The sequence below is a fragment of the Perognathus longimembris genome, chromosome 14 (assembly GCF_023159225.1).
Source record: "Perognathus longimembris pacificus isolate PPM17 chromosome 14, ASM2315922v1, whole genome shotgun sequence".
NCBI classification, from domain to species: Eukaryota; Metazoa; Chordata; class Mammalia; order Rodentia; family Heteromyidae; genus Perognathus; species Perognathus longimembris.
In genome coordinates, this window is record NC_063174.1 from 1064229 (window position 1) to 1085550 (window position 21322).

At 44.7% G+C, this 21322-nt stretch overlaps 1 protein-coding gene across 1 annotated transcript in view; it reads left to right on the forward strand.

Moving 5' to 3' along the window:
* The first annotated feature begins 5421 nt into the window (after positions 1 to 5421).
* Rnf212b (ring finger protein 212B) overlaps positions 5422 to 21322 on the forward strand; it is a 31463-nt gene continuing 15562 nt past the window's right edge. The window contains exons 1-5 of the mRNA XM_048362761.1: positions 5422 to 5707; positions 8818 to 8870; positions 9258 to 9332; positions 17370 to 17485; positions 18537 to 18597. Coding sequence (XP_048218718.1) covers positions 5497 to 5707; positions 8818 to 8870; positions 9258 to 9332; positions 17370 to 17485; positions 18537 to 18597 — 516 coding nt within the window. The 5' untranslated portion in view covers positions 5422 to 5496. The remainder of the gene's footprint in view (positions 5708 to 8817; positions 8871 to 9257; positions 9333 to 17369; positions 17486 to 18536; positions 18598 to 21322) is intronic.

Genomic DNA, 21322 nt, shown 5'->3' on the forward strand with positions numbered 1-21322 from the left:
GGTGACCCCTCACCCAGGTGGAGTATGCCACTGTGGGGCTGGCCAAGGACCTCGCCCTGGGACCAGAACCCATTTTCTCTTTTCTGTTTCCTGGTTAAGCCCACCCCAAAGCCCAGTCAGCAAGCAGCACAACCTCCAAACCCGCAGGGAAGGTCTGTGCGCCTCGCTGTTCCTCAATAAACAGTTCTATGGGAGATCAAATCCAACCTATTCCTTTTCCGTTCTCCTCCATTTTCCCAACAAACCCTAGTTCTATTTATTTAAATATAGAACTATACTGCTCAACTGCTTAAAAAATATCTATCGTCAAAGTGATGTACAGAAAGGTTACAGTTTCATACATAAGGCAGTGTGTACATTTCTTATGCAATGTGTTACCTCCTCCCTCATTTTTGCCTAATTACTTTTTAATATGCTTATCCAAGATGAAGGCTCAAGTCATTTTTTTTTTTTTTTGCCAGTCCTGGGCCTTGAACTCAGATCCTGAGCACTGTCCCTGGCTTCTTTTTGCTCTAGGCTAGCAATCTGCCACTTGAGCCACTTCTGGCTTTTTCTATATACATGGTGCTGAGGAATCGAACCCAGGGTTTCATGTATGTGAGGCAAGTACTCTACCGCTAGGCCACGTTCCCAGTCCTTTACTTGTACATGTATAAACTAGTTTTAGCTTCTATATATGAGAGAAAACATGTCACTTGTCTCTCTGTGTCTGAATTACTTCACTTACTGCAAGGTTCACCAAAAGGAAACTGCCATTTTATTGGGGGGAGCAAACTGCCAGCCCACATGAGATGGAGGCTTGAGGAGAGGGGATGGAAAAGGAAGAAAAAAGAGGAGGGGATTATACAGGGGAAGGCGGGAGACAGGACCACAGCTGATGCAGAAGGGATCTCAGAGCCTGGGGAACCTCTCACTGACTGAGGGAGGCGTGGCCAGGGTGGCTCAGGAAATGACCTCAGTGGATGAGGAAGTGACCTTAGATTCTGGGGTGCTGACTCACAGTCAGGTGATTGACACCCAGGTAATTACAGGTTTCAGGCAAGTGCAGAGGAAGCTGGGAGGGGCTGCTCTCCCCGGGAGACCTCACATTCCTGGCTTTTGATTGATAGTTATGAATGGGTGGCGATTCTCTTTGCTTAATTCCTGCTGGCAAGAGGCATCAATGTTAGGGAAATAAGGCAGAGTTGTTGTCCAGTCCAGGAGAAGGCAGCAAGCCTTGGTGGTGACCGTGTGTGTGTGTGTGTGTGTGTGTGTGTGTGTGAATCTGAAAGAAATCTCACAAGCCAGGAGCTGAGCAATAAGAAAAAATATTAGAGGGCACACAAACAGCAAGAGGAAGGGCTCAGGGCAGAAAATGAAAGATTGCATGACGTGGCTAGTTCCTATCTCCTGCCTTCCAGGTGGTCCTGGAGTTGGAAGAAAATGTCCCTAGCTCCTTCTGACATCAGGCAGCAGGGCAGGGGGGAGCACGTCAGAAGCTGGGGCTGACTGTGGTTCAGGGCCCCAGTAGGAAGCCTCGGTAGATGTCTGGATCCTCGAGATGGATGGCACCCGGGAGTGTCCAAGGCTCACATTACATTCCTGTTCAGTTAGAAGACAGGTATGGGCATTCGGCATGCGCATTAACGGTTTCTCTCCATCTCCCAGCTCAGGTTAATCTTGAAAGGGCAGGCACCAAGTGGCTCCACTTACGATGTCACATCATCTCTCTCTCCTCTCCACGGCCCCTGGTTGCCTGGACTGGCTTTGTCCTGGGGATCTAGGTGCTCCTTGCTGGGATGGCTTGTCCCAGTTGGCATTTTTTGCCCATTGGCCCTGGTGTTGTCCCTGAGCTCTTTTGCTCAAGGCTAGCACTCTACCACTTGAGCCACGGCTCCATTTCTGGCTTTTGAGTGGCTAAGTGGAGATACAAGTCTCAGAGGAACTTTTCTGCCTAGGCTGGTTTTGAACTACGACTCTCAGGTCAAATAAGTCTCTGCCACAAAAACCCCTCTCATTTCCAATTAAAGCAACAAGGAGACCAAGGCTTACCTATAACTTGTGAAGAATTAACCAACAAATACTTGTCCGTTATTTTTTTTCCCTGTGGGCCCGGCTAGATACTGTAGAGTGTAAAATCTACAATGACAAAACTCAGTAAATATGATGAGAGTTTTAAAACTGCTTAACTGAGTATAGCACTTTAAGACGAAATGAACCACTGTCGGCTCTGTATCCAAGGTGGCTTGCATACCGGCAAAACGCCCATCATTTTCTAGTTTTTCTATTATTTCTGCTGCCCTTTCAAAGGTTCTGTTATTTTTATTTTTTTTTTTTTTTTTTTTTGCCAGTCCTGGGCCTTGGACTCAGGGCCTGAGCACTGTCCCTGGCTTCTTCCCGCTCAAGGCTAGCACTCTGCCACTTGAGCCACAGCGCCGCTTCTGGCCGTTTTCTGTATATGTGGTGCTGGGGAATCGAACCTAGGGCCTCGTGTATCTGAGGCAGGCACTCTTGCCGCTAGGCTATATCCCCAGCCCCCTGTTATTTTTATTTTAGGAGGTTCAGTTTTCTGCCACTTGAGGATGGCATAGTGTTCTCGTCGGGTAAATAAACTGAACTTAGATTTAATTTACTACGCTTTCCACAGCAAATGTATGAGATTAAGTCATCATCGTGACCCGTCCCCAATCCCTGGGATACAGGTCCCAGGTTCAGCAGGGGGCGGGGCCGACACGTCACGCCGGTCCGGCCCCGCCCACTCCCCGCCCCCGCAGCACGCCGGCCCCGCCCACTCCCCCGCCCCCGCAGCACGCCGGCCCCCACGCCGGCCCGGCCCCGCCCACTCCCCCGCCCCGCCGGCCAGGCCCCGCCCACAGCCTGAGGAGAGCGGCCACGTGGCGGGCCCTCTTTTCCCGCCCTTTCTCGCTGGCGGCGAGGCCTGCAGCCGGGAAGGTGCGGCGCGCGTCGAGCGAGGGTCCTCGCGTCGGGAAGGTAGCCGGGTTCTGAGCTCGGGGCGGGCGCCGGCCCTTCCGTGGCTTCCGGGCGCCGCGGTCTTAGTGGGGCGGGCATGGCGGCCTTGCAGAGCTGGAGGCCCGCCCGGGGCCGGGCCCCCACCGGTCGAGCGGACTCGCACGCGCGTGCACACACACACACACACACGGGCACAGGTTTAACACAAGTCTAGTTAGTGCAAGAGCAAGAACTTCACCCAGAAAGTCTGAGACCTCGGTCTTTTTATTTTTTTGGCCGTGGGGCTCAAACTCGGGGCTGGGGCACCGCCCCTGAGCCTCTTGGTGCTCAAGGCTAAAGCGCTACCTGAGCCGTAGCGTCACTTCCGGTTTCTGGTGGTTATTGGGAGATGAGCGTCTCCTGGGAACTTTTCTGCCCGGGCCGGCTTTGGACCGGGATCCTCAGACCTCAGCCTCTTAAGTAGCTAGGATGACAGGTGAGAGTCACCTGTACCCAGGAAGGCTTAGATTCTTACTTCAGAACTACCACTAATTAAATATGGAACTTTAGACAACTTAATTTCAGTGATAATCATGTGCATATTTTGAAAAAAAAACTGAATAAAACATCAAATTATTATTTTATTTATTTATTTTTTTTTGCCAGTCCTGGGGCTTGAACTCAGGGCCTGAGCACTGTCCCTGGCTTCCTTTTGCTCAAGGCTAGCACTCTGCCACTTGAGCCACAGCACCACTTCTGGCCATTTTCTGTATATGTGGTGCTGGGGAATTGAACCCAGGGCCTCATGTATACGAGGCCAAAAGCACTCAAAACATCAAATTATTTTCAAGGCACCTTCCAGCCTTATGCTTCTGAATAACTGTAGAGCAGAGGGAAAGTGTACAAGCTGAGACTCATCATTTGTCAGCCCTGTTTCCCTCACACAAAGTGTGTCTCAAGTGACCAGAGTATGATTTTTCTCTGCCCACTACCTCCCCTTCACTCCATTCCCCCCATGTCACAAAAAAATGAAGAAATAGGGGCTGGGAATGTGGCTTAGTGGTAGATTGCTTGCCTAGCATGCAAGAAGCTGGAAGTGGTGCTGTGGCTCAAGTGGTAGAGTGCTATCCTTGAGCAAAAGAAGCTCAAGGACAGTGCCCAGGCCCTGAGTTCAAGCCCCAGGACAGGCAGAAGAAAGAAAGAAAGAGATGAGAACTGAAAGAATGGCTTCATATTAGATAGCATTCACTGCCCCTACAAAAAAATTGTTTTTGTTTTTACCAGTCCCTGGTGCTTGAACTCGGCCTGGGTGCCATCCCTGATCCTGTTTGTGCTCAAGGCTAGTGCTCTACCACTTAAGCTAGTGCCACTTCCAGCTTTTTCTGAGTGGTTTATTGGAGATAAGAGTCTCATGTAGGCTGGGAATATGGCCTAGTGGCAAGAGTGTTTGCCTCATATACATGAAGCCCTGGGTTCAATTCCCCAGCACCACGTATATAGAGTGCTGCGGCTCAAATGGTAGCGTGCTAGCCTTGAGCAAAAAGAAGCCAGGGACAGTGCTCAGGCCCTGAGTTCAAGGCCCAGGACTGGCAAAAAAAAAAAAAAAAAGAGTCATGTACTTTTCTGCTCAGGCTTGCTTTGAATCACAATCCTCAGATCTCAGCCTCCTGAGTAGCTAGGATTATAGGCCTGAGCCAATGGCATCGGCTTAATAGTTTACTTAAAAAAATTTTTTTTCCTACTCAGTGCTGGTGACTCACACCTAATAATTCTAGCTACTCAGGAGGCTGAAATCTGAGAATCTTGATTCAAAGCCAGCCCAGGCAGAAAAACCTATGAGATTCTTATCTCCACTAAACTACAAAAAAAAAAAAAAAGCAGTAGAGCTGTGGCTCAAGTGACCAGATGTGCATCTGTGGCTCAAGTGGTAGAGTGCTAGCCTTGTGCACAAAAGCTCAGGGACAACCCCCAAGTGCAGAGTTCAAGCTCCAGGACTGGCAAAAATAAAATCAATTAGTTACAGTTGCTTTTTCTACTACAAATTGAGATGTTAATCTAGAATGCTTGAACACAAAGAAGAGTAGAACCAGGCATAGTGCTCATACCTGTAATCCCACTACTGGGGAAACTGAGGCAGGAAGTTATGAATTTAAGGCCAGCAGGTGATAAACAGTGACACCCTAATCTCAAAAACAAAAAATCTTGGGCTGGGGATATGGCCTAGTGGCAAGAGAGCTTGCCTCGTATACATGAGGCCCTGGGTTCGATTCCCCAGCACCACATATACAGAAAACGGCCAGAAGTGGCGCTGTGGCTCAAGTGGCAGAGTGCTAGCCTTGAGCAAAAGGAAGCCAGGGACAGTGCTCAGGCCCTGAGTCCAAGGCCCAGCCAGGAATGGCAAAAAAAACAAAAACAAAAACAACAAAAAAATCTTGCTACTGCCTTCCTACTGCTTTTCTAAGATAGAGTACTAAATGGACCAATAGAAAAGACTTGATGACATCATACTTACAAGCTTTCTCTAGCTTTATATGTTCTTTCTTATGACCCAATGGAATACCCACAGTCATGTGCTCATATCTCAGACTACCAGAAACTAAACCAAGTATTGTATCGATTTTGGAACATCTCATAATTCAGTTATTCTTCATATTGTTCTTACTCTTTATCTGCTACAGAATGGATTGGTTTCATTGCAACCTTTGTTACCGAAAAGATGGGGCCCACTTCTTTGTGACCAGCTGTGGCCATATTTTTTGTAAACACTGTATGACTCTGGGTAAGTGACTTGTTTTCAATTTCTGGCAAAACTGTTTTAATCTAGATATAATGATTAGCATTTCCTCTGTGATTTAGAATACAAGTCATTTGGTAGGCCTGTGGTGGTGTAGAGCTATAAATAGTACTGAGGATTGGTCTCAGGGCTTCATGCTTGTTGGGCTGATGTTTGCCACTTTGGCCATACTTCCAGCCCAGTTTTTTATTAAGCAGAGACTCAAACTTTTCTGCTGAAGCTGGCCTTGAACCTCCGTCCTTCTACTCTCAGCCATCTGAGTAGCTAATGTTGTGCCAAGTCGCAAGACCACCACCAAGGAAGACCACCAAGACTCAGACATTCCGAAATGCAATAGCAAGGCAAGACTTTATTTAAGCGAGCTGCAACTCGGGCCTCGTCCTACCCACCGACACAGCAGAGGTTAGGAGGAAGCCCGAGTTGCAGCTCGCTTAAAGTCTTGCCTTGCTATTGCATTTCAGAATGTCTGAGTCTCGGTGGTCTTCTTGGTGGTGGTCTTGCGACTTGGCACAACATTTGGGGTTTCGTCCGGGATGGCCCCAGAGACCCCCGAGACCCCAGACTCTGAAGGTAAGAAAATAGCGCTGTTCATTCTGTGTGTCTGTGTCTGTGTGATTTGTAGTTTTGTTTTCTGTTTTGGTCAGCCGCCTGAATCTGAACCTGTAGGTAGTGAAGAACCAGCCGGAGTGGACATGCTCGTATGGGCAGTCCTGGAGGACTTGGGGAACACCTCAAGCCCTCGACGGGGCTCAGGCTTCCCACTACCACCCTGAACCTGAAGGACTGGACCGGGAGGCCCTTCTAACGGGCGCCCGTCCGGTCCACTCTATATTCGGGGTTGTCTGGTCCACTCCTACACAGGAACGAGAGAGAGAGAGCCTCAAGACTGTGTGGTCTACCCCCTCACAGGAGCAGGAGAGACACAGTGAGACTGTGTGGTCTGCCCTCTCAAAGGGGCAGGAGAGACACAGTGAGACTGTGTGGTCTGTGGTCTGCCCCCTCACAGGGGCAGGAGAGACACAGTCGAACCTGTAAGCCGCGGCTCCCTCCTAACCTCTGCTGTGTCGGTGGGTAGGACGAGGCCCGAGTTGCAGCTCGCTTAAATAAAGCCTTGCCTTGCTTTTGCATTTCGGAATGTCTGAGTCTCGGTGGTCTTCTTGGTGGTGGTTTCGCGACTTGGCACAACAGCTAGGATTACAGACATTAGCCACAGAAATCACAGGTGTCTGACTTCTTATATCATTTTTAAAATGTAAAATATACTTATGAGGCCTGGGCAAGTGGGCAGTAGAGGGGCCTGTAATCCCTGCTAGTGGGCAGTACAGGGACCTGTAATCCCTGCTAGTGGGCAGTAGAGGGGCCTGTAATCCCTGCTAGTGGGCAGTACAATGAGTGGCCTGTAATCCCTGCTGGTGGGGAGGCTCAAGCGTTAACTGCGTGAGCCCAGGTGTTCAAGTTGCCTAGCCTGGGCAAACACAGTGAGACCTTGCCCCCAAACCCAAAGATAAATGAACAAAGAAAACAACCTTAAGATGTGTGTAAATTCCTTGCAGAAGAGGGACATAAGGTAGGATATTTTAGCCAAACTTTACAGAAGAAGTTTGTCCTATTGTTTGGGTTAAGAAGTAGATAAAGCAAGTCGTTGTTTAATTGAATATTCTAGTTTGAGACAATAGCAGTGCATAGACACAGGACATCATAAAACCACAGTGCAAAGGACTACACATACTTGGGATTGGTAGGAGATAAGGAATAAGGTAAGAGATGAGGAGAGATGAAGCTAGAGATCTGCTACACGGTGGACGTCTCTGTGTACCCAGCCGAAGATCCTGGACTTTATCCTGTAGGATAGGCAAGGCTTGGACGTGTTTTAGCATGCTTTTTGTTTTGTTTTAATTAAGTAGAAGAACATTTTGCACTTGCTAGCTAATGCTGAGAACAGTATGGAGGACAGACTGGGGAAAAAAAATCTTCTTTCCTCTTCCCCAAAGGAAAACAGGTAAGGTAATCTTCAGAGAAGCTTTTTCTCTACATGGGTCACATGACCCTTTTAAGTTACCTGCTGATGTAACAAGGCAGTTCACTATAGTAACAGCAGCTCTTTTTAGAGTGGTTTGTCTCTGAAGCATAAGCCATGTGATGTTTTCTCCTGACATGGCATTTATCTTAATGAATAACTAGCACCACCACTAAGTTTCCACTTTAGAGAATAGGAACTTGAATTTTTGCTTCTTTTCAGATGGGATAAATTGGAGCATAAGAGCTTCAAAGCATGTCTTGGAATACTAGCAAAGTGATAAAAGGGCAGGAATCACTGGAGGAGTTCCTGATAGAACACAGTATGTGTCTGCTGTCAGGCAGCTAGGATAAAAAGTATACTAACTTAAAGTTAAGGTCATGGTGTTGTTCCCATACTCCTATAAACATCCTCTTGCTCTCCCATTGAGTGTTTAAAATTGTCCTTTTGTCTCACAAAGGAAGATTGAGATTTTTATTTTTTTAGGACAGGAAGATGGGTTTGGGGATTTAGCTCAGTGGATGAGCATTTCCCTAGTCAGTTCAAGGTCCTGAGTTTGGTCCTCAGCTCTGGAGGGAAAAAAAAAAAAAAAAAAGACAGGAAGATTAGCCAGTTGCTCATTCCTGTAATCCTAGCTACTCAAGAGGGTGAGTCTGAGACAAAGCCAGCCTGAGCAGGAAAGTCCATGAGACACTTATTTCCACTTAACCACCAAAAAGCTGAATGTGGAACTGTGGCTTGAGTGGCAGAGTGCTTGCTAACTTTGAGTATGAAAGCTGAGACAGTGCTAGCTCTGTGTTCAAGCCCCAGGACAGGCACATACACACAGCACACACACATCCTACACTGACAACACACACAAAAGATGAATAGAAATGTAGTGTGAAAGCTTTCGTACTATTTCAGCATATTTGTTTGGCAATACTGACGTGGAGCATAGAGCTTAATGTTCCTTTATAGCACAATGATACTTCAAGTTCAGTAAGAACCCTTTTCTTGCTAGCCTCCTTGATTATTATCATATACATTAGGAAAATCTTTATGCCCATGAGAATCAAACTTTTTTTAAATCTTTCAGGAAAATGTGCTGTTTGTGGTACTCCTTGCAAGTATCTGGCTCTTTCTGATAATGTAAGTCACCTCTACTTCCCTACACCCCACCTCTGTTACAAACCATCTTAACCCATTCCTGGCTGTGGAAAGTATACAAAAAGTGTAGATGATACTTTAAAAAAAAAGAGGGGACAGGGGGCTGGGAATATGGCCTATTGTTAGAGTGCTTACCTCGTTATACATGAAGCGCTGGGTTTGATTCCTCAGCACCACATATACAGAAAACGGCGAGAAGTGGCGCTGTGGCTCAAGTGGCAGAGTGCTAGCCTTGAGCAAAAAAGAAGCCAGGGACAGTGCTCAGGCCCTGAGTCCAAGCCCCAGGTCTGGCAAAAAAAAAAAAAGGCAGAATTATTTTATTTCATTTCATTGTGGATATTCTTACTGAGTTTCTTACTGTTTTCATAGTTGAAACCTCAGGAGAAGATGTTCTTTCAAAGCCCTGTGGATACAGCTTTGAAATATTTTAGCCACATCTCTCAGGTATGGAAAAAAAAGTAAAGAAAATATGATTTTCTAGGTGAATTATAACTGCCTCATCCTTAACCCAAGGCTCGCCTTAGACTGCTGTTTTATACAAGGGTCAGAGATCTCTCTTTGCTTTCGTCCTTGATACAGATCTCAGCTAGTTAACTTTTACTGAACCAAAATCTATAATAGGCTATAAAAATCGCAATGGGTTTTTTAGTCTGAGACTGGGACTCGAACTTGGTACCTGACTGTTTTTCCTCATTGGCTGGTGCTCTACCAACTGAGTCATGTCTCCAAAACCAATGTACTTTCTAGTTCTGGTAAGAAGTCCCTGTGAGTAAGAGATGTACTAAGGAGCTTTCTCTTTCTCTGTAGGTAGACTCATCTTCTAAGAATTACTTTGAATATACAGGCCTCCTGCAAACAATGGATTTGGTAGTTTAACTCCCAACCTTTTGCTTATAAATCAACATTTATGACTGTATGTCTTACTCTCCACTTTTATTTTTCTTTCATTTTCTGTGGTGTTAAGGATCTAATAATGCTCATTTTCAACCACCCTTCTAATAGTAACTCATCACTTATTCATAACTGACTGCTTAAATTTTAGAAAATAAGTGTTGTTGTTGTTTTTTTTTGGCCAGTCCTGGAGCTTGGACTCAGGGCCTGAGCACTGTCCCTGGCTTCTTTTTGCTCAAGGCTAGCACTCTGCCACTTGAGCCACAGCGCCACTTCTGGCTGTTTTCTGTATATGTGGTGCTGGGGAATTGAACCCAGGGCCTCATGTATACGAGGCAAGCACTCTTGCCACTAGGCCATATCCCCAGCCCCATAAGTGTTTTTTTGTTTGTTTCTGTTGGTCTTGGGCCTTGAACTCAACGTTGGCACTGTCCCTGAGCTCTTTTCCTCAAGACTAGTGCTCTACTTCTTTGAGCCACAGCTCCACTTCCAGTTTTTGAGTGGTTAATTGGAAATAAGAGTCTCATGGGGGACTTTGCTGCCCCAGGTGGCTTTGAACCAAGATACTCAGATCTCAGCCTCCTGAATAGCTAGGATTACAGGCATGAGCCTGGCTCAGGGTGCCCAGCTAATAGATTTTTTTTTCTTCCTACTGTTTCATTGTTAGCAAACCACTGACCTGGTAAGAACAATAGAAATAAAGGAGAAAGTAGAAAGATGGTAGTATAACTATTAGGGAGATTCCCAAGTTGCAAAAAACGTAGTTGTTGTTTTTTCTTCCAATTCTACTGAGATTATTTCATAACCTCATGGGATTCCTATCTTGACACATTTCTTAAAATGTTATCACTGTCCTTTATGTGTGTTGTGGGGAGGGGCGTTCTTAGAATGGAACCCAAGGCTTTGTACATTCTAGGCAAGTGTTGTAACATTGATCTACCATCCCAGCCCGTGTTTATTTGAGCCAAGTAGCTTACACTATCCTCACATTCTCTGCTGGGCTGGGATTGTAGGTGTGCACCACTGCACCTGGCTTCACGGTTTCTCTTCTGTCTTTATGACTCCGGTTGTGCTGGGGAATCTAGCCTTGGGTCACCCAGAAGGTTACCATTTGCAGCTCCACTTTGGCTTTTTCATACTGGAATTGGAACTCAGAGCCTTCTGCTTGTTAGACAGATACTCCACCACTGAGCTATACCTCCAGCTCCTTTTTGTGCTAATTATTTTTGAAATTGGGTTTCACTTTCTGCCCAGGCACATGTCTGGACTTGGATCTGCCCTGTTTTAGGGTGTCTGTTTAACCTGGGGGAACATGTTTGTTCCACTCAGCTTCTTCTGTTAAGGAATCTCGTGACCATTTCCTATAAAATCAGGAGCAATGCAAAGATGTCCACTCTCTCCACTGTTTTCAATGCAATTTTGGAACTCCTAGCCAGAGCAATAAGGTAAGAGAAAGACATAAAAGGGATTTACATAGGGAAAGAAGAAGTCTAAGAAGTCTTGTGAACTTCTCTGCCAGGGCTAGCCTTGACCTAGAATCCTCCATTCCTCCCATTTATAGCGTGAGCCACTGGGGCTAGTGCCTCTTCTGTTCTTAGTAGAGAACAGCTTTCCTAAACATGCAGATGATTCTTAGGCATCTTCTGGTAGAAGATAAGAGAGTTAGCTTTTTTATTCAGAATGTTATCCCTTGGTTCTAAGTTGAGACGGTAAGGAGAATTAGAGCTTTGGTTACATCCTGGCATTTTAGCTGGCTAGGTGAGCTATTATAGTTGGGAAAGCATGTTTAATACAATAATGACATAAAATCCAGCTGAGACTGAAAGAGGAGTGTCAAAAAGGTCACATGAACAAGAGAGAGAGTAGACTTATGGTTAATAACTAAGCCTAGGGATAGTTAATCATCAGTAGAGAAATAAGATGTAGTTTGAATCTTAACCTACCTAATCAAGAGACCAATTACACACGGTCATATAATCAAGATAAAATAAATAGGAAAGCCTGGTTAATCATCACTTTAGCGAAGTGCCAGTTTGGTGAAGTCAGCAAAGTCTGAAAATGTATTTTCCTAAATCTGTAAAATTGAGTAACTGATCCGTGAAATATCCAGATTGAGTCATTCTGTCTTCTGCTTCAAACTTCCTTCCTCCATCAGATATTTACTGATTGTCATGTCTTAACAGCACTCTACTCCTTGTTTGACTCTATTTCTTATCATCACTTTTATCTCTAACTTTATATTATGTATTTGTTTATTGTCCAAGTTTTACATTGCCATGTGAGTGCCACGAAGACAGAGGTTGGCCAGTTGTGTTTACTGTTCTCTTAACTAATTCTTTTTTTTTATTTGTTTATTAATTGAACACAAATTTTTTTACAAGGTGTTGTGCAAAAAGGGTACAGTTACATAGTAGGGCAGTGTGTACATTTCTTGTGATATCTTACGTCCTGTTTTTCTATCCCTTCTCTAGGTCAGGTAGACATATATACAATATACAATGTATCAAGAACATATACAGTGTTCACAGACTTGGGCTCTACTGTCTCTCTGTCTCCCTTTGTTAACAGTCATATATCAGGGAGATCATGCCTCGCTCAACATTATTTGTTTGAGTTCTGATCATTTCCCTGCGAATAACAATATTTCACCATTCCTAATCGCTATGTAGTATTCCATTGTGTATAAGTACCATATTTTTTGGATCCATTCGTCTGTGGAGGGGCATCTGGGTTGTTTCCATATTTTGGCTATTGTGAATTGTGCCGCGATAAACATGGAAGTACAAATGTCTTTTTGATATCTTGGATTTTGCTGTTTAGGATAGATGCCTAGGAGAGGTATGGCTGGGTCATAGGGTAGGTCTATATTGAGCTTTTTGAGAAACTTCCATACTGTTCTCCAAAGTGGTTGTACTAATTTGCACTCCTACCAACAATGGAGAAGGGTTTCTCTTTCCCCACAGCCCCTCCAGCATTTGTTGTTTCCTGAGTTCAGAGTATAGGCCATTCTAACTGGGGTGAGGTGGTATCTCAGGGTTGTTTTTATTTGCATTTCCTTTACTACCAGGGATGTTGAGCATTTCCTCATATGTTTCTTTGCCATTTTTATATCTTCTCTTGTGAAGTCTCTCTTTAGCTCCTTTGCCCATTTCCTAATAGGTTTATTGGGCTTGGAGGGGCTCAGTTTTTTGAGTTCTCTGTAGATGACAGATATCAGGCCTTTGTTGCTGTGCTGGTAAATATCCTTTCCCATATTGTTGGCTGTCTTTCTATTTTGGTGGCTATGTCCTTAGCTGTGCAGAAACTTTTTAATTTGTAGTAGTCCCATTTGTCGAGTCTTTCCCCTATTTGTTGTGCCCCTGGGACTATATTCAGGAAGTTCCTTCCTGTGCCTATAAGTTCTAGCGTCTTTCCTACTCTGTCCTTCTCTTAACTAATTCTTAATATGTGTTATGAAACAGATGCTCTCCATATCCATCCTCAGTCTCTGTAATGACCTGGCAAGGCCATTTTTCTTCTGTACTCCATCCCATCAGTTGATCAAGCTGCCTTTCTGGAATTTCTTACTCACCTCTGGATAATTTTCAAAGGAATTAGAGTCCCATATGGACCCTGTTAGCTTTCTTCTAGTTTTAGGTCATAGAATACATCCTAAATACAACTAGCCAACTTTCAAATACATTGCAGTGATTCTTCCTTCTTTGGTAAAAGCTGTCACTGAAATATGCAGGCAGAGTCACTGTCCTTTGTACGTCTATCATTTCTTTTAACTCTGCAAAAGTTTTAACTTTGAAAAAGTGATTTATTTGTTCAGTTTAACTTACTGAACTGTGAACATTTCAAAGACAGATTTTGTTACATTCTATGTCTGACTGGGTACCAGGTACATAAAAATGTTTGTAAATGAATGAACACATATTAAAACTGGTTAAGAGGATGGTTATTTAAGGTAGCATCAGAGGATTAGGCACTGTATGCCATGGCTAGAAATTTAAATTTTCTGCATGCAGTAGGACATCAGTGAAGGGTGTTAGGTTTTTAAAGTAGGTAGCTGGTAAAGGAGAACGCCATGCGGTATTCAGGCAGGAGAGAAAGTTTATTACCGAACTGCTGGCCTGTGGCCAAGGTGATCCATGGCTGGAGAGAAGGGAGAGAGAGAAAGAGAGCGACCCCCACCCAGCCCTGCTTTATTTAGGGCAGGGGCAAGGGGTGTGGCCAGGTGGATTAGGAGGTGACCTCAGGGAAAGGGGAGGTAACTGCCTCCAGGTCTGCAGGTTACCCAGGTAACGGGGTGGAGACTTAATGAGGTGGGGGCATCTACATGGAGCCCTCAGGGAGAGGACCTAACAAAGGGTTTATAAGAAGTCTTACATTACCTGCAAACAAGGAGAGCATGCCCTAGAACTGAAGAGCTCAGCATTTGCCCTGCTGGCTTTCAGTCTTGCTCTGATCCTTCCTGTATGTCCTCCTCTTACTCCCATCTGGAATAGGAGATTTACTTTGTGTATATTGGAAGTATGTAACTTCTTTTTGACTTTATGTGGGCTTCTAGCTGGAGTTCAGTACTAGAACGTTTACCTGTGTGTAGTAACAGGCTGAACTCAGAGCCTCACAGGCATGTGCTTGGGCCATGCCTCCAGTCCTTTGTTGTATGGTCCTGGGGATTGAACTCAGGGTCTGGTTGCTGTCCCTGAGCTTTTTTTTTTGGGGGGGGGGGGGGAAGGGCGGCCAGTCCTCTGCCTTGGACTCAGGTCCTGAGCACTGTCCCTGGCTTCTTTTTGCTCAAGGCTAGCACTCTACCACCTGAGCCACAGGGCCACTTCCAGCTTTTCTGTGCATGTGGTGCTGAGGAATCAAACCCACAACTTCAAGCATGCTAGGCAAGCGCTCTCCCACTAAGCCACATTCCCAGCCCCCATTTTATATTCTTACTAGCCATTTTAGGCTAATTGTGCTGCTATAATAAAACATTTTGCCATGGGTAATTTGTAAATATAAATGTATTGTTACATTGTGGAAGCTGTTAAGTCCAAGATCAAGCCAACAGCAGATTCAGGGTGTGGTTAAGGCTCACTGCTTCCATGTTAGAGCCTTTTGCCACGTTCTCACTTGGCAGAAAAGCACATAGACTCCCTCAAACCTCTTTATAAGGCATTAGTCTCATCTGTGAGGGCTCTGTCATCCCGACCTATTTATCCTTTAAAAGCTCCACCTATCAACATTATTTCAGGACTAGGGTTTTTTGTTTTGTTTTTGTCTGTCATAGGGCTTGAGCTCTGGGCCTAGGCCCTGTCCCTGAGTTCTTCAGCTCAAGGCTAGTGCTCTACGGCTTTGAGCCACAGCGCCACTTCCTGTTTTTGTTTTCCTTCTTTTGTCCTTACTTTTTAGGTAGAGTCTCTTTTCTTTTACTCTCTTTTCTCTTCCTATTTCCTCTTCCTTTTTCTTTTCTCTTACCCTTTCCCTTTCCTTTTCCTGGAGCTGGTCTGTACCGACATTTCTCACTTAGTCGGGATTATAGACATGAAGCATCAAACCCAGCTTGTCGGTTGAGATGGGATATTGCTAGCTTTTTGCTTGTCCTCAGGCCAAGTCCTGAGTAGCTGGGATTATAGGCCCACCATGTCCATCTGAAATGTTTTTCTTCAGCAGTTCTGGGACTTGAACCCACGGTATGTCAACTGTTAGGGGTACATTTTAGGAATGAGCAGTATCCCAGTCCTTTTATTTTGAGAAAAGATTTCAGCTGCTTAAGCTAGCATCTATTTATAATATCATTGCTCTCCCACCATTTTAGGTAACTCCTAGGATTTTCACTGATTTTTTTTTTTGCCAGTCCTGGGGTTTGAACTCAGGGCCTGGGCGCTCTCCCTGAACTGCTTTTGCTCAAGGCTTACACTCTACCACTTGAGCCACAGCGCCACTTCCAGCCTTTTCTGTTTATGTGGTGCTAAGGAATTGAACCCCTAGAGCTTCATGCATGCTAGGAAAGCACTCTGCCAGTAAGCCACCTTCCCAGCCTTTACTAATTTTTTTTTCTACCTCTACTTCATTCAGAATTTCTAAACCACATATTTTACTTTTATTTAAAAACAACCACTGAATGCCAGTTGCTCATACCTGTAATCCTAGCTACTCAGAAGCCTAAGACCTACTGCATTGCAGTTCAAGGCCAGTCTAGACAGAAAAGTCTGGGATACTCCATTTCTGATATAACCAGAAAAAAGCCAGGCTGATGGCGAGGCTCAAATGGTGTAATACCATGAGCAAGCTGAGTTAACAAGAGGCCAAGTTCAAACTCTTTTACTGACTCCTCTCAGAAAACAAATCTATTTAATAAAAAGAAAATACATTCCTGTTTATCTAGAACTAGTTTTGTTTGCCTTTTAGAAATAGGCTAAATATTATATACTTCCTTAAATACAATCTTGTAGTAAGTTGGCAAATTAGTTTACAAATTGGATGAGAAAAAGGTTCTGAGAAGAGTTCTAGGATCTAGAAGGGACCCGATGAAAGGTTTACAGTTTGAACAGGGACTAAGGAGATGAGATACAAATACTGCCATATACTTGAAAGTAGTGCCTGAAAAGCTAAAATACGATGTAAATATTAACTTTTGATCTCTTTCAGCACTCCTATGATAAGTACATCTGTGTATAAATGGTAAAGTGACCCAGTAGATAAAATTACATGTCCATGGGCTGGGAATATGGCCTAGTGGTAAAGTGCTCGCCTTGCATACACGAAGCCCTGGGTTCGATTCCTCAGCACCACATATATAGAAAAAAGCCAGAAGTGGCGCTGTGGCTCAAGAGGTAGAGTGCTAGCCTTCAGCAAAAAGAAGCCAGGGACAGTGCTCAGGCCCTGAGTCTACACCCCAGGACTAGTAGCAACAAAAACAAAACAAATAAAATTACATGTCCATGCCCATAGACAAAATCAAGAATAAGTTCTCTTCGTCTCACTACAGCAGCATGAACAGCCTGCAAGTGACAGTCTAAGTGTCGTAGGGAAAATAAATGGGTCACCAGTGACCAAACTAATAATAGACAAGTCAAAACCATTTCTGAACTTGAGAAACAGTGATTGTTGTTGCTCAGGATGAAAGATTATGTTTTTAAAGATCTATTTGATAATGTCAGAATGTTCCCATTAAGATATTTAGAAAGCCAGTGTCCTGGAAATGACACATCCCCAGTGATGAGCTCTAAATTAGATGTTTCAGAAGAAAAAGAGCTCTACTCAAACATGGATTCTTGGATTTCCCTGTGTTGCCAAAAGTGAGGGGAAGGGAGTTACAGGAGTGCATCAAGACCTGTTTGTTTGTTGTTTTCAGGATTAAAAGGAAATTAACTAGAATTACTTGCTGAAAGATTTGTCATTGTTTCCTTATAATACCAGGGTATGCTGACCTAAATACAAGTACCAAATGCTAGCTAGGCATTGTATTCCTGAACTCTAAAGCTGTTAGCCAGAATATGTATTACTTGGGGGTTTTTTGGTTTGTAAAGAAAAAAAAGGGGGCGGGGTGAGGAAAGAAACTTTGTAAATGTAATTAAAATGGAAAAAAAAAGACATGTTTTTCCTTAGTAGGTGTGGCGTTTCCAGAAGAAACAAACAGATCTTCTCCTCACCTTTTACAAGCATAGGATTACAAAGTTCGAAGCAGCCTTGCAGGAGGCTCAGCAAACAATGGCCAACCAGAACAAGTAAGTGCCAAGCCAAGTCAGATCACATTAGGTGTCTTGTTTTGTTTTCAGAGCGGCTGTAGTTTGTATTCCATTATGATTACAAAGACTGAAAATCTCCTGTGTGGCTATGTTTGTCTAGGAAAATCAAGTATCGAATTTTTTATTGGTCCCTCAGTCTCCACTCTGCTACTTCCTTGTATTCAAAATTGCTGCTTAGGCTGGGCATGGCATTACATGCCTTTAATCCCAGCTACTTGGAAAATTAAGATAGGATGATTATGGTCTGTTTGCCTGGGTAAAAGTATAAGGCCCTCTCTGGTGTGGGTAGGTGGGGAGAACTAAAGCAAAAAGGGCTGGGGCTTGGTTCAAAAGGTAGAGCATTAACAAATGCTAGTCAGAATTCTTGTTCAAAATCCTAATATCACCCCACCCCCAAAAATACTTATTTCTTTAGATATTGCTTATTCACATTGTAAACATGAGGCATAACATTTAAAATGTTACCTCTGGAAGGGAATATTTTGGAAATATTAAGCTAAAACATGAAATTCTTTTTAAACACTGGAATTCTTTTTTTTTTTTTTTTGCCAGTCCTGGGCTTTGGACTCAGGGCCTGAGCACTGTCCCTGGCTTCTTTTTGCTGCCACTTGAGCCACAGTACCACTTCTGGCTTTTTCTATTCATGTGGTACTGAGGAATCAAACCCAGGGCTTCCTGTATGCGAGGTAAGCACTCTACCACTAGGCCACATTCCCAGCCTCCAAACTGGAATTCTTGCTGTAAATGTTTTAGACATCAGCAGGCCAGAGAATGTGTGAAGGGGAGCTAGGGTTCTATGCAGACCCTGAAGTCATACCGAGGGACTGCTTGTGTAGTTAGTTCATTTCACTGCGCCATCCAAACACTTGCATTTCCTTCCTGAATCACCAGCTCCCTGATGGAAATACCTGGTAGATCTGCAAGCGTCTCTCAGTAAGCAGGGACTGGGTGTTTAGAGTTATAGCAACAGTCCTAATTGTAATAATTCTTACCTACTGACCTGGATATGATTGTTCCATCTTTTGCCTAGAGAGCTGTCAATCCTAAAAAAGGAGAATGCAGAACTAAAGAAATGTCTAGCCATTCTAAAGGTGAATAAAATAGATTTTCTTTGCTATTATTTCTTTCCTACTTTTTCCATTTGTCTAGTTGTCTGTATAAAATTGTGCTTCCTAACATTTTTTATATCATTGCATATAGAAATTAGCATTGTACTCAAGCATACTGTAGCAAATGGATTAGGCCACAGAAGACCTTGGGGGGGGACTGAAAGGATCAATATTTAGCACACTTGTAATCCATTCTCAAGTGTCAGTGGGTTACACCATAAAATGCCCATTAGGAAGGTCTCATACAAAAGACGAATGTTGGGCTGGGAATGTGGCTAAGAGGTAGAGTGCTTGCCTAGCATGCATGAAGCCCTGGGTTCCATTCCTCAGCACCACATACACAGAAAAAAACAGAAGTGGCACTATGGCTCAAGTGGCAGAGTGCTAGTTGTTGTGTGGCCAGGTGGATTAGGAGGTGACCTCAGGGAAAGGGGAGGTAACTGCCTCCAAGTCTGCAGGTTACCCAGGTAACTGGGTGGAGACTTAATGAGGTGGGGGCAGCTACATGGAGCCCTCAGGGAGAGGACCTAACATTCCAGCCTTTTAATAGTTATGAAAAAGGGTGAAGACTCTCTCTGGCTGCTTCCTGCTGGCAAGGGGCGTCGGCATTAGGGGTAAAAGGCAGAAATGTGGGCTCTCCTGGAGAAGGCAAGCAGCAGGGTCTCTTGGTGGTAGATGCCAGTCCTTGAATGAAGCCTGGAAGAAGTCTCATGAGGCAGGGGCTGGGCAAAAAAAAATATTAAGGCAAAAGCAAGGGCTTAGGGCACAAAATTAAAAATTGAATGACTTGGCTAGTTCTTATACTCAGGTTTGGACATTAGATGGACAAGCTACTATCTCTTGATCCCCCGGCTCTGATTAATTTTGAAAGGGTGAGACAAAGTGACTCCATTTTGGATGGGATCATTTTCCTCTTACTCCACTCCATGATACTTGTTCCCGGAACTGGCTGAGTCCCAGGGGTCTAGATGCTTGTTGCTGGGATGGCTTGCCCCCGTTGGCATTCACGGGGTTTGAACTCAGGGCCTGGGCACTGTCCCTGAGCACTTCTGCTCGAGGCTAGTACTCTACCACTTGAGCCACAGCTCCACTTCCAGCATTTGGCTGGTAAGAGATCAGTCTTTTCAGCCATGCTTCCAGCCTGGCTCTTCGCTGATTAATTGGGAGATGGAGTTTGAGAGATTTTCTGCCCGGGCTGGCTTTGAACTGCAATCCAAGGCGTCTTTGCCACAAAAACCCTTTTTTATTTCCAATTAAAACAACAAGGAGACCAAGGGGACTAGAGCTTACCTGTACCTTGTCAAGAACTGACCAAATACTTGCCAGAATTCTGCAATGACAAAACTCAGTAGATGTGATGAGTTTTAGCACAGATATATAGCTAGATGGACATACTAACAAATGACATTTACATAGACATACATACTGTGCACATAGGTTTTACAGCATGCAAAAATGAATTTCAGCAGTAGACTCTTTTGGAATTCCAATAGTAAATGAAATTTTTTTTTTGCCCAATATTTTAAAACCACGTGGTCAGTTAGAAAAACAATTTTGCTAGCAAACAATTTTCAGATTATAAAATGGAGAAACCATATTTTGATAAACTCCAGTGGGGTGCCATGTTGAGGGGGGTGGCAGGACACAAACACACTGAGAACACGTGGCATGGCATAATGGCGCCTGAGCTGATACCTGTTAAACCCAATATTCACCATGTGGTCAATGCTAGAGAAGAGAACTTTTAGATATCTTTGCTGACAAAGCACATTGGAGGTCAAGCCTCAGTATCGGAGGTCTGTGAAAAGAGGCAGCTTTGTGAGCAAGGCACACAACAATGGTACGACTTGGGAATTTTATAAAGTAAGCAAGTAAGCAGGAAGATGAGAGAGGGAGAAAAAGGAAGAGAAAGAGAGGAAAAGAGAGAGAGAGCCTGAATATAAGTGACTTCTAACCATTTACCATTGCAGTGGCAAAAACTGTATCTGAGCGAGTATTTCGAGCAGGCCTCATTGCACTGTCAAGAGGCGTGCTAGCAGTGTCCCGGCTCAGGTGTGACTGTGATGCAACACCCAAAAAGCACGGGAGGGAGGCGCAGAAGCGGCAGATGGAGCGGCAGAGAACCGGAGTAGCAGCATTTTCACTTACCAGGGTAGACAAGTGGTGTGGAGGTGGAGGTGGATGTGGAGGTCAGCAATGGTATTAGTGAAAAGTGCCACGTGGCGTCTCGCAGCAGTTCGGTTCGTGGAAAAGGGCCGTCAGGACTGGGGATACTCCCAGAAAAAGGAGGAAAATAGATGGGAATTCCATCTGTCCTGACTCTTTAGCCCTTCCCGAGTCACGGCACCATATATGTTAGGTTTTGAAAGTAGGTAGCCGCTAAAGGAGAACGCCATGTGGTATTCAGGCAGGGGAGAAAGTTTATTACCGAACTGCTGGCCTGTGGCCAAGGTGATCCATGGCCGGAGAGAAGGGAGAGAAGAGAGAGAGATGGGAGAGAAGGGAGAGAAAGAGAGCGACCCCCACCCAGCCCTGCCTTATATCTAGGGCAGGGGCAAGGGGTGTAGCCAGGTGGATTAGGAGGTGACCTCAGGGAAAGGGGAGGTAACTGCCTCCAGGTCTGCAGGTTACCCAGGGTGGAGACTTAATGAGGTGGGGGCATCTACATGGAGCCCTCAGGGAGAGGACCTAACACTAGTCTTGAGCA